We start from the raw sequence: 12945 nt of genomic DNA on the forward strand, positions 1-12945 counted from the left end.
GCCGATTTCTTGTGCACAGAACAGTAAAACCTTTTATTTGATTGTGCATGAATATTTCAAAATTAATTGTTGTACATATATTTTGTTATAATTCATTCATTGATATATCAACAAGAAAGAATAAAAGCATATGTTTCACAGCCAAGTTAAGTTTCTCTGTAGTTTCCTACCCCCACCGCACCAAAATTGACAATAATTACATATAAGTCACACAAATGTTTACTTTTTTTGTAAGTGAATCTCTAAAGATGTAAATAAGCACTGCAAACAAAGATGTGTGTATTTAATATACTACTACATTACACTTAGCCAGATAAAATGTAATCAGGATGAAGCTACAAGGGGTGAGTGGTGCAAATTTACCAATTTGTCGCCATACACATAGAACGACAAATAAAGAAACTGTGAGTGGTGTGTGGAATGCATAAAAGATGGCGGCAAATTATCTCAAATAATCAGTGCAAAACCCCACAAATAGGCTGTTATTTGTTACATATCCTGCAAAAACATTGATAAAAAATGTTATCGTCCCATAACATAGCCGATTAAGTTAATGTGTACATATGGTCAACGTACATGTAATTCTAATATACAAGAAGGCGGACGTATCAGGCGGGGATCCAGAAAATTAAATTTCAAAAATGATCGGTTGAATTACATTAAATGCTTTGAAAATTGTTTTAAACTATCGCACGGGTCAAAATGCGTGATAGAAGCTATGTACAGTGTAATTGGAAACTTTCATTTTATATCAATATGTAGTATTACCTATTATAACATATGAGAGTATAGCACAACTGCCACAAGCAATACATGTCCTTTACCGGCACCACCTCCCTCCCCTTAAAAAATGCAACAATTGCCGTTTTATTTGCTAAAATGTGTGTGGTTCAAGATTTTTCTAAAGGACATACCCGATTAGAATTGAAAAAGAGTCGTACGTTTAAAACTAATTTTGTCAAAATGTTTAGATTCATTTGGTTATATTTTGGTCCATTTGGGTAAATATATGCACCAGCGCAGCTCTAATTTATATATAATCAGGCCATAAATTCAAAATATTTTCAAAAATTAATAGCTTTATATCCAGTGGATGAAAGAAAAGGAAAGCAAGTCGAACTCGATGAGTGCTAATACCTGTGTTGAATGAATGGTACAGTAGGATATGCGCAAAAAAGTCCCGTCTACTCTTTCCTACCCTATAATTATTGGAATATTAAATCCGATTATAAGAGTTAAATTAAAAATCAAGTACGGATATGTACCTGTTTATCAAAAGTAAAACTACTCATAATTTATCTACAGTGCATCGTTATGGAGCTACACAGAAAGTTTTATATTAATTTGCCGAGCCAAATAAAAAAAAACCCTGGAAAACGAAGAGAAAACAAAGTGGGGAGAGAATAACTGACAAATTAATTAGGACTATATAGCCCCCCCCCCTCTTGAAATGTATATACTGAAAACAGATTATTGGCGTACAACAATCGCACACAATTTAAAGAAAATTTCATGTTTTTTTATCATTTTCGCTAGCTAATGTAAGACATCACAAATACCCCAAACCCCCTCACGGAAAAGGAAATGCTAGGTAATGAGAGAGAGAGAGAGAGAGAGAGAGAGAGAGAGAGAGAGAGAGAGAGAGAGAGAGAGAGTCTCGATGTAAATCAGAGGTGCGCTAACACCGTTAAAATTAAAGCTTGCTAGTTGGTCTGCCCTACCCTAGCTACCTCCTCTCTTTTCTCGTTTTAGAGGCTTAATTATTGTCTATATATGCTTGTAACAAATCAAATCAATTTCAAATTCTAAATCAAACTGAATTTGACACTACAAAACTCTCTCTGTGTCTGTCTGTCTGTCTCTCTCTGTCTGTCTGTCTGTCTGTCTGTCTGTCTGTCTGTCTCTGTCTCTGTCTCTGTCTCTCTCTCTCTCTCTCTCATATCGACAATGGCATTGCCATACCCTACAATACACTATTCTTATCTGGATTTTTGTCTTTGAGGTTGTAAATCATTATATCTTCTATGGTTTAAAACTGTATCATAACCTATATTTTGACATGTCGGTTATTTCATTGAGTTTCGTTTCATACCTAAAACATTTAGATTAAACAGATCTTTCTTCGCGAGCCGATTTTTACACAGTTGGGGCGAATGCAATTCGGGTTAAAATTGTTCGGGGGGAAATACATACAGGGCAAACAAAACCACTTAGATTCGCAAAGCCAACAGTGTTATTTCTAATTTAATGGCTTATACTGTGTGGGGTTAATTCATCAATGTTAATTCAACCATTTTATAACCACTATATAAGAGCTATTAAGACATTTATTTGTAGGAAAGAACATGTACGAATGATCTTTATTTAGAACAGTTTGATGTTGCTAGGATACAGGTTTCAGATCCATGATTTGATTGGTTAATTTAGATATTGAATCTCGAATTTCGAATCTCGAATCTCGTTTTTCGAATCTCGTATTTCGAATCTCGAATCTCGAATGATCCTTCTCGGCTTTCGTACCATTGAGCAGACAAACAATAAACACGTTTTGGTCATTGAACTTCAGTGGTATAACACAAGTTTAACACAAGCACTTCTTTCCTTTCTGTAATGCAAATAGAAAGAATTTAATGACCTGTTACTATTGCACAGCTGCACGGCGAGATAGGGAGTCGATGTGTAGTTGGTTCTCTTGACGAGTATCTGTCCGCCGGTACAAGGACTAGGAGTGTTGTCCACTGACACGTTGAAGGCGTACCAACAAGGGGGCGTGGCGCTCATACAAGCTATAAGAATAAAAAGGCATGACATTTGTATCATCTTTTAATCCCTCACTCTCTCGTTCAATTTTACTAACCTGGTTCGTGAGGCCAAGGTATCTGCACCCCACACTCGTACCATGGTTCACTGCGCCAAACAGTGTTCCCTCCTATGGCTTGTATGCTGAATTCATAGCCCACATGTCGTCTTGCATAGCCTAAAACGAGAGACGAACTTTAATTTGAATATGAATAATCAATTTCAACAGAAATCGTTCCAGAAGGTTGTTTTACTTTTCATTTTAGTTTTACTTGATTTTGTAAAGATTAAATATTTCATACGCATTTTTTTGGCTTAAATATAAAAGGCGAAAACCAGTGAAAATAAGTTTTCTAAGAGCATATATATTTATATATATGTGTGTGTGTGTGTGTGTGTGTGTGTGTGTGTGTGTGTGCACATAGACTGAATTAAGAGTAGTAAGCAATAACAAATTAAAATGATGACTCATTTACATCATTGAAATAAGAAATTAAGGTAGTTCCTATGCTCGGTACTAAATCTGCTCTACCATTAAAAGCTTCATTTTGAATGATAAATATACACTCTAGCAAAACATATAGATACGAATAGATTTAAAAATATATATGTTTACATGCTAGTTTTTTTGTTCTCATATCTCAGATACGTGTACCTCTTGCCAAAAGTATTAACAATGATGAAATATGCCAGATGCCAGTTTTTCCCAAAATATTGTTACCAAAGTTTGGGAAAATTAAAGCTAGATATACAAAATAGAATGTAACCATTAATTTAAACCACATCCCATCATTATTTTTGCGCAAATTATTGCTAGTTAGTATGCTTTATGGATCTGATATATACAAAATAATGCAAGGCATATACCATGTTTATAGGATATTATAGACTCAAAAATAAATCCATAATGTTTATTCTATAACATGACTTCTTAGAAAAGATTTGGTGAAATAAATCAAATATTGACGGATTACTTTTCACGCTTTAAGCTCTAATCTAAGTTGACACTAAAATAATTTCCGTAAAAATCACATTTTGCTACCGTTTTCTGATGAGGTCTGTCAACAATGTCAGATATTATTTTAGCATTAATTAAATGACGAAAAAGCTTCTGTCTTCAAAATTTAACCAATTATAGTGAAAGAGAAAAGTAATCTTGGAAAGGGGGGGGGGGTTCAAAACAAAGAAGATATAAACATGTGTTGGAGATCCTGGTTAATGAGAAATTTTGTTTTTCAGTTTATTTTAACAAAATTGAGTGTCTAAAAATTAATCAATATATATCTCATTCAAATCATACATCATCGTTTTAAATGCTTATTGTTGCCATTATTTACAACAGCGATTTAGAACAAAATCAATACCGGATAACTAAAACGCTATTTAAAAGTCGAAACAATATTGTAAAATCCGCATTATGACGCAGTGCGGCTACTTAAGCCTGGTTTGAAGCTAATTAGGCGTAGATAAATTAATAGTGTGTTTCCGGTTCCACGACCGACCCTAAAAATATGCTCCGACCCTAAACATTTTATCGTCGATATATTAATCCGGATATCAACGATTCCGGTTTTACTTCTAGAAATTCCAATCTTAGTTACTTTCGTGTTTGAGAAAACACATACTTTACACCAATTTAAAGATTTGTTTTGACAGCGATTTCTTGTGGAAAATGGCATCGTGCTTGCCAAGCAGACCAACTAGCAAGCTTTAATTTGAACGGTGTTAGCGCACGTGTGATTTACATCGACTCTCTCTCTCTCTCTCTCTCTCTCTCTCTCTCTCTCTCTCTCTCTCTCTCTCTCTCTCTCATCACCTAGCATTTCCTTTTCCGTGGAGGGGTTTGGGATAATTGTGATGTCTTACATTTGCTAGCGAAAATGATAAAAAAAAACCCATGAAATTATCTTTCAATTGTGTGCGGATGTTGTACTCAATAATCTGTTTTCAGTATATAAATTTCGGGGGGGGGGGGGGGCTATATAGTCCTAATTTAATTTGTCAGTTATTCTGTCTCCACTTCGTTCTCTCTTCGTTTTCCAGGCTTTTTTTTATTTGGCTCGGCAAATTAATTTCAAACTTTCTGTGTAGCTCCATAACGATGCACTATAGATAAATTATGAGTAGTTTTACTTTTGATAAACAGGTGTGTGTGTATATATATATATATATATATATATATATATATATATATATATATATATATATATATATATATCCTACTTGATTAAATTTGACTCTTATAATCGAATTTAATGTTCCAATAAATATAGGGTAGGAAAGAGTAGACGGGACTTTTTGCACATATCCTACTGTACCATTCATTCAACACAGGTATTAGCACTCATTGAGTTCGACTTTCATATTTTTATCCACTGGTTTGAAAGCTATTAATTTATGAAAATATTTCGAATTTATAGCCTGCGCTGGTGCATCTATTTACCGAAATGGACCAAAATATAACTAAATGAATCTAAAAAATTTGACAAAATTAGTTTTAAACGACTCATTTTTCAATTCTAATCGGGTATGTCCTTTAGAAGAATCTTGAACCACACACATGTTTAGCAAATAAAACGACAATTGTTTCATTTTTTTATGGGGAGGGGGTGGTGCCGGTAAAAGACAAGTATTGTTTGTGGCAGTTGGGCTATACTCTTATTTGTTATAATAGGTAATACTACATATTGATATAAAATGAAAGTTTCCAATTACACTGTACATAGCTTCTATCATGCATTTTTGACCCGCGCGATAGTTTAAAACAATTTTCAAAGCATTTAATGTAATTCAACCGATCATTTTTGGAAATAATTTTTCTGGATCACCGCCTGATACGTCCGCCTCCATGTACATTAGAATTACATGTGCGTTGACCATATGTACACATTAACTAAATCGGCTATGTTATGTGACGATAACATTTTTTATCAATGTATTTGCAGGACAGGTAACAAATAACAGCCTATTTGTTGGTTTCCGCACTGGTTATTTGAGATTATTTGCCGCAGTCTTCTATGCATTCCCCACAAAACACACAGTTTCTTTATTTGGTGTTCTGTGAGACACTCAACTTGGGTGTGATACATATGCCTGTCTATACCTTCTATTCTTTCTTGTTGATATATCAATGAATGAATTATAACAAACTACAACAATAGGTTTTGAAAAATTCATGCACAATCAAATTTTTAAAATTTTACTGTTCTCTGCACAAGAAATCGGCAATGTGAACAAATTGGCACCCTATTATCCCTACCTTCAATTGTACAGAATATGTATCCTTCTATATTGAAAACAATGCCAAAAGTAAGACTCATGAGAAGTTGTTTACTCAAGAAAAGGGAAAAAAATTTGTATTGATTAATAATTCCGTATGATGTGATAATATTTCAATGATTAGTTTATAATCATAGTACTAGTGTATGCCTGTATACATAAAAAACGATAAGTAATGCTTATATCTATTGGTGAAACCTGGACTGATTATTTATATTTAGATTAAGACATATTTAAGTACTAATCTTCATGCGCGGAGGGGGTCTATAAAGGAGGGGGTCAGAGGGTCTGGACTTTCCTCGGGAAAATTAAAGCTTATTTAAATTACATAGTAAAATTATTAAAAATTGGCCTAGGACCCCCCTACCAAAAAAAAATTGGCTCCGCTTATGAAGCTATCTACCATAACCGCATTTTTACACAAAATGGGTGAATAATGCCGGGGTTTAAACTATTACTGGTGAAATACCCCAGGGTTCAAACGCATCAGGTGGAAATGCACCAGGGCAAACAAAACCACTTAGATCTGCGAAACAAACTGCATTATTACTAGTCTACTTGAATATTCCGTGTAAAAATAAATACAAACAATTATTTAGTTAGCTAGGGAGAAGTGAACATAGCATTTATTTGTATATACGAGCATGTACTATTAATCTTTATTTAGAACAGTTTGATGTCGCTAGGATACGTGTTTTCAGATCCTTGATTTGATTGGTTAATTAGATATTGAATCTCGAATTTTGAATCTTGAATCTCGTATTTCGAATCTCGTATTTTGAATCTCGTATCTCGAATGATCCTTCTCGGCTTTCGTTCTATTTAGAATATGCTACATTTCTAAAAATGTAATAAATAAATAATATAATAAGTAATATATTAATTAATGATATAAAATATTTGAAATATGTAAGAACATAAATCAAACGGCATCCATACATTCTGAAAAGGCCATTGTGATTGTTGTTACATGGACCAATTTTTTATTCTGGCGATCATTTCATTTCGATGAAATTAAATACAATTTAAATTGCATGAATCATTTTTACTTATTATAACTTGGCCTAGATACAAATGGAGTTTTAACTAAATTGTTAATGTGTCTTCATTCCCTGCCATATCACAGAGCATGTGGGTGACGGAGTTAGGTTCATAAGATATAATAAGCACACGTGATAAACGTCGTATTAAGAGGGCTTATTTGAATAAAAATAAAAATATTTTTGTTAATAATTTTATAAATTATATTGTTTCAGATTATATCTAATGATTGCAAATGATAAAAACCACCAAAAATAATTTACAGAGAAACACGGGAGGTTTTCTGCTTATGTTGACGGAGTTTGTGTACCCGGGGATATACCTGTACAATTTTTACCATTCATAATAAACTTAGGTTGTTCAAATTGTACTGCCATTGACGGATATGAAATCAATACACGGAATTGGTTTTCGTATGTATATAAATTTCTGTATGCTTTTATACATGCGTTTTAAAATTATTGGTTTGTTTAGACGACAGAGATCTAGTAGCCAACCGTAAAGATATAATACTATACTTCAATCCCTTCTGTCTGGTTCAAGCATAGTTTACCTGTCAATGCAGGTGCGTTGCCGTAGGTACCAGGGAGTACTGCATCAATTTCTTGTCCCCCAACCAATTCACAGTGGTCTGCCCCCGGCGTGTTAGTATCATCACCAATGTTAAGAAATTCATCTGTTAAATTTCCTCCTAGAAAAATCTGGTACCTGCAATTAATTTTTAAAGGGAAAAATTATTCAAGATGTAAATATACGATATTTATTTCAAAAGATATGAAACTGTACCTGCCCTTATAATAGGCCGTATTTACAATGTATATAATGATACATACATGTAATATGATAATTACTGTTGTAATGTATGTAATCTTATTTATGTTACACGAGTTTTATTCTCATTAATTTCGATTTCTTTAAAAGTACCCTGTTTTTTAGTCACAATAACACTTATTAACGTTACCTCCGAGTTTACTTTGAAAAATAATGTAACCATATTTTTTTTTAGAAATTTGAACAGGTTATATCTCTTGTTAAAAAACTAACGGTATAAGCCTATACTGGTGAGGTAAATGCTTTTTACATATTGTTATACAATAAGAGAAAAAAAGACAAACAAAAAAATACATAAAACAATAACTAATAAAACAAAAGAAAACAAGAAAAGGCAAAAAGATAACAAAATAAGATAGAATCCCTAGCATTGCTTTCAATAGTTTACCTTGTTGGACTACAAAGTTCTACTCCGACAATAGGAGCGGAAGTATATTTGGTCTTCATGACGTATCTCTTCCCGCCTGTACATCCGTTCCACGCAGTATCATGGACAAAGCTATACTCATACCAACACGATGTCGAAGTGTTGAAACAGGCTAAAAGGTGGATAAGATTAAATTAATTTCTATACAATGTTCCATATGTCTGATGTTCCAACGATCTAATTTGAATATTTTATTTTGGCTTACGAGGTTCTGGCTGTGTTGGAATAGTAATTCCACATTCGTGCCATGAATTGCACTTATAAGAGGTAGCTTTACCAATCGTTCCAACCGTGAAAGGTTCACCCCAGTTAGAACGTTTATATCCTAAAGAAAATAAAAGTATTCCGCTTCAGAGATATATCATATTATCATTTTTGCAATGAATTCCCTTTTTTACATATTAAAAAAAATTCCTGTCTCAAAGTACCCGTAACAGTTGGAGCTGTTGTATAATCATTTGCCATTATAGCCTCAGTTTGGTATCCGCCTACAAGTTCACAGTGATCCGCCCCTGAACCATTACCATCACCAACGCTGAGGAATTTATCGGTAAAAGCGGATCCCAAAACTATCTTGTACCTGAAAAATAATGTTAGATTTAGTCTTTAAATTTTTCTAATGTTTACTTACTAGTCCCTTCATCAATGATTCGATACAGAATACACGTAGATATACGAGACCACTAATACATGTCATGTTTCGGAAGAAAGGCAGTAAATTTACAATGAAAGTTAAAAAAGTTTTTAAATAGCACGTAAAATAAAGCGTGCAAAAACTGGACTCTATCCTTGAGAATTTTAAAGTAAATTTTGAGTAGTGCCTGAGTAATGAAAAAAGTAGCTACAAGAAGTTTACAAAAACACCAACGAATGTGCTGAATCTGCGTCAAGCCACACAGAAATGTTGTTATTTGCCAGCTTACGGCAAAAAATAATTAATTACAAGAAACCATTCATGTAACATACAGCACGCCACATAATTTTGCACAATTCTTTGGATGTTAGAATCTGTATGATACTGCCATAAAAAATTGAGGTTATACAGTCTCCTTCAAAAAATTGCTCCCAAGTTGCCATAAACTTACAGAAAATCGAAATCTGTTATCTGTAGTAGCAAACAGTTATCGTTGCGCCGAGTGCAATTTTTTATTTTGGTTTAAACAGTACAGTTAGAAAATAAGATTCTTGAAAACCACACAAAAGGATCCGCCTGCCTATATTCTGTCCCATAAATCTATGCAGCACATTTTCTAATACATAATATTATTCATAAATACCTCAAGGTCTATGTTGCTGTTCATTAAATAGTATGAAGAAATCTATACATGTTTACCACCAGTGGTCAAAATGAGGTAGATTTAGAACCAAAAAGCGGTAGCTGTGTGCGCGGCCTTTTTCGCGCATATTTCAAAGCACAATTTTTTATATACTAATAAGGGTTTCTGATTAATAATTAACGATATCTAAAATATAAAAGATTTTTGGAAAGAACTATATATGATATTAGTCAAATTTGGCCCCCAAAATTTGCTATTTTTAAAATGATTCAGGTACATTAATTTGTTGTGGGTTTTTTTATAAAAGAGTTGACATGAAATATGTTTTTCACCTATTTATTTGATTTATATGCACTCACTGGCAGTATATGACGTCAGGAGTGACGCTATTTTTATAATTTAATCAAAATCAATCAAAAATTGGCATTTTTCTTATCTTTTTTCGAATGGGAAATATAGAGCGACTCTTTGAACAAGAACGAACTTTTTGTCACTTATAAGTATTGGAGAGATACATCTTTGGTGAAAATATTTTGTTTGTTCAAGCAGTCGCTCAATGTTTCCTTAAAGAAAAACTACCTAAAAACAAGCCGTCTTATGCAAAAAATGAGAAAATGGCGGGAAAAGGTAAACTTTATGATGTCATCTTTTTAAATTGTGGGTACTAAAATCAAAATGAAAATCATGAAAAAACTTCAAATGTATATTTGTACAAATAAAACGAAGAATTACAGTAAAATGACAATGTTCATTTTAGGGGGCCATTTTAGGCTCAAACCATATATAGTCCTTTAGTATTATCAACACATGCAATAAAAAGGTTTGCATACATTTGCCATCAAATTGATTAGTTTCTTTTTTAATTTTTTTAACACATAAGAGAAATAAGAGCTAGTAGGAAATCGTATCTTCTTTTTCAATAACAAAAACAATGGTAACTTGCTTATCACAAATAATGCAATGTTGCAATAATATAAACAGCAAGTCTAGTTTACTGTTAATATTTAGTCATTGTTAAAGCCACGTGTGGAATTGCAAGGCTTCCTTTTCCTTGGCAAAAAAAAATACAGACATGTCTTGTAACTAACGTAATCATTAGAAGTGGCTTCTTTGAAAACTTGTTATTCACCCCGTAGGCGTCGGAACCTGGAAGGGGGGGGGGGCTAGGGGCGGGGCTTAGCCCCCCACTTTTTTTGCAAAATTAGACCTAACCATTATGGACATAGCATCATAGAGGGTTCAGCCCCCCCCCCCACTTTTTCTCGCAGTTAAGATGATTGTTCCTAAATTTTCCTTGAAAGATTGAAAAGTTGGAGGTCATAGGCATATTAGTCCCCCCCCCCCTCCCCTCCCTCATTGATTAGGATTTCCATGATTTTAGATATTAGTTTTTTTTCCTCAAAATTACTGAGGATTAGTCTAGCCCCCCCCCCCCCCCCCACTTTCAGTTTGCTTCCGACGCCAGTGCACCCAACTTAAGAAAGTGTTTGTGTGCCTCCAATTCAAAGTCGAATGAGGAACGTATTTTGAAGAAAAGTGGTAGATTTTCTAATAAAAGCGATAGGCGGGAGAATGAGTTAAAAAGCGGTAGACTAACACGGTAGAAATAACATGTATGAATAAACCATTGTGTGTGGTTTTAATCATTTGTAATCACTAAATATAACTTAAAACTTTATAATTTATGAAAATATTAACATTTTTTATCATTATTCAAATAAGCCCCCTGAATACGACGTTATAACACGTGCTTACAACTTATGAACCTAACTCCGTCACCCACATGCTCTATGATATGCCAGGGAAGACACATTTACAATTTAGTTTAAACTGAATTTGTATCTAGGCCAAGTTATAATAAGTAAAATTGGTGCATACAAATTAAATTGTATTTAATTTCATCGAAATGAAATTAATTGACAAAATTTTTAAAAAAATGGGTTCTTGTAAAAACGATCACAATGACCTTTTAAAGGGACATGGTCACGATTTTGGTCAGAAATTATTTTTCAGTTTTAAATGTTTAACAGTGCTTCAGTGAGTCATTTGTAATGGTCAACCAAAATTTGAGTGTCAGTCGTCATCTTATAAGAGAGATACAGTTTATACAATTCTTTGTCATGTAAACAAAGAAATTAGAACAGAGAGAATTTAGCTTGAAAAAAAAGTTTACCGGTATATTGAACCAATGTAAACAAAAACGGGGTATGAGCCTTGTTTACATGATAAAAAATCATGTTTGTTTATACCTCTGCAACTGACACTCAAATTTTGGTTTATCATTAGAAATGCATTTTTATAGGATTATAAAAACTAAAAATAGAAACGCAGCACAGTTAAGGCTGTCAATAAACTCCGTTCAGACAAAAAGTACGGGAAATGTGCATTATGACATCACAGTATATTACAAACCTGGAAAGTACTTATTAATCTATTCATTAGGAAAATTTACTTATACTAATCTTTTAATTAAAAACAACAAATGCTATTACTTACAATTTTGATGTCCGTTATATCGTACACACTGAAAAATAAGCGAGATGTCGTTCTCGCTGTACTACAAAATATGACGTCATATGCTTCAAAATGACGCATTAAGTTAAATCATTGAAGGCTATCGTGCAGTTTTATAGCGAAGAAAAATAAATGTCATACATTAACGGAAAAGTATAAATGAATATTTTGTTTAAAATTATTATTAGTAGAATGCTACCTATAGAGTCTTATTTTCATTTTGTAAAAGTATGCATCGTATAAAGAAGCCACCTCGGTTTTGTATAAAATATCGTATATCTAAAATCTGAGTACCTAAATAAATCACTTAATTGCAAGGGCATACACTTACCTGATCCCGACAAACTTTTACGTGTGAATTTGAAATATGCTATGTAACTTAAAAACTTCTACGATCCTTGTAAAATCTTACAAATTAATTATTTTTTAATGAAATTAACCCTGTGACCTTCAAAATTATTCAACATATGCATTATAAATTACGGTTTCTACTAACAAATATTCTTATCTTAAAAAGTTCGCACCATTTTTCAAAATCTACTATATAACATCAAGTTATTTCATAATTCAGTTGTGAATTTTGACATGATTATGCCCTTGCAATATTGAATTTTTTAAATGACCTCAAAACCACAAATACATCTGCTTGTACCATGCGACTGCCATATCACGTGACCACTATGAACATAAAATATTGTACTGTTATATATATATTTTAGAAATATATTGCATTTGAGTGACTGTTATTGATTTTAAAAAGGACATGCCAGTTTAACT

General features: G+C 33.0%; 1 protein-coding gene across 1 annotated transcript in view; it reads right to left on the reverse strand.

Moving 5' to 3' along the window:
- LOC128185410 (uncharacterized) overlaps positions 1 to 12945 on the reverse strand; it is a 37638-nt gene that overhangs the window by 6293 nt on the left and 18400 nt on the right. The window contains exons 5-10 of the mRNA XM_052855007.1: positions 8806 to 8957; positions 8583 to 8702; positions 8339 to 8489; positions 7673 to 7827; positions 2858 to 2977; positions 2636 to 2786 (exon numbers count right to left, since the gene is read on the reverse strand). Of these exons, the coding sequence (XP_052710967.1) occupies positions 2636 to 2786; positions 2858 to 2977; positions 7673 to 7827; positions 8339 to 8489; positions 8583 to 8702; positions 8806 to 8957 (849 nt within the window). The remainder of the gene's footprint in view (positions 1 to 2635; positions 2787 to 2857; positions 2978 to 7672; positions 7828 to 8338; positions 8490 to 8582; positions 8703 to 8805; positions 8958 to 12945) is intronic.

Source organism: Crassostrea angulata, chromosome 5, assembly GCF_025612915.1.
Source record: "Crassostrea angulata isolate pt1a10 chromosome 5, ASM2561291v2, whole genome shotgun sequence".
Lineage (NCBI taxonomy): Eukaryota > Metazoa > Mollusca > Bivalvia > Ostreida > Ostreidae > Magallana > Magallana angulata.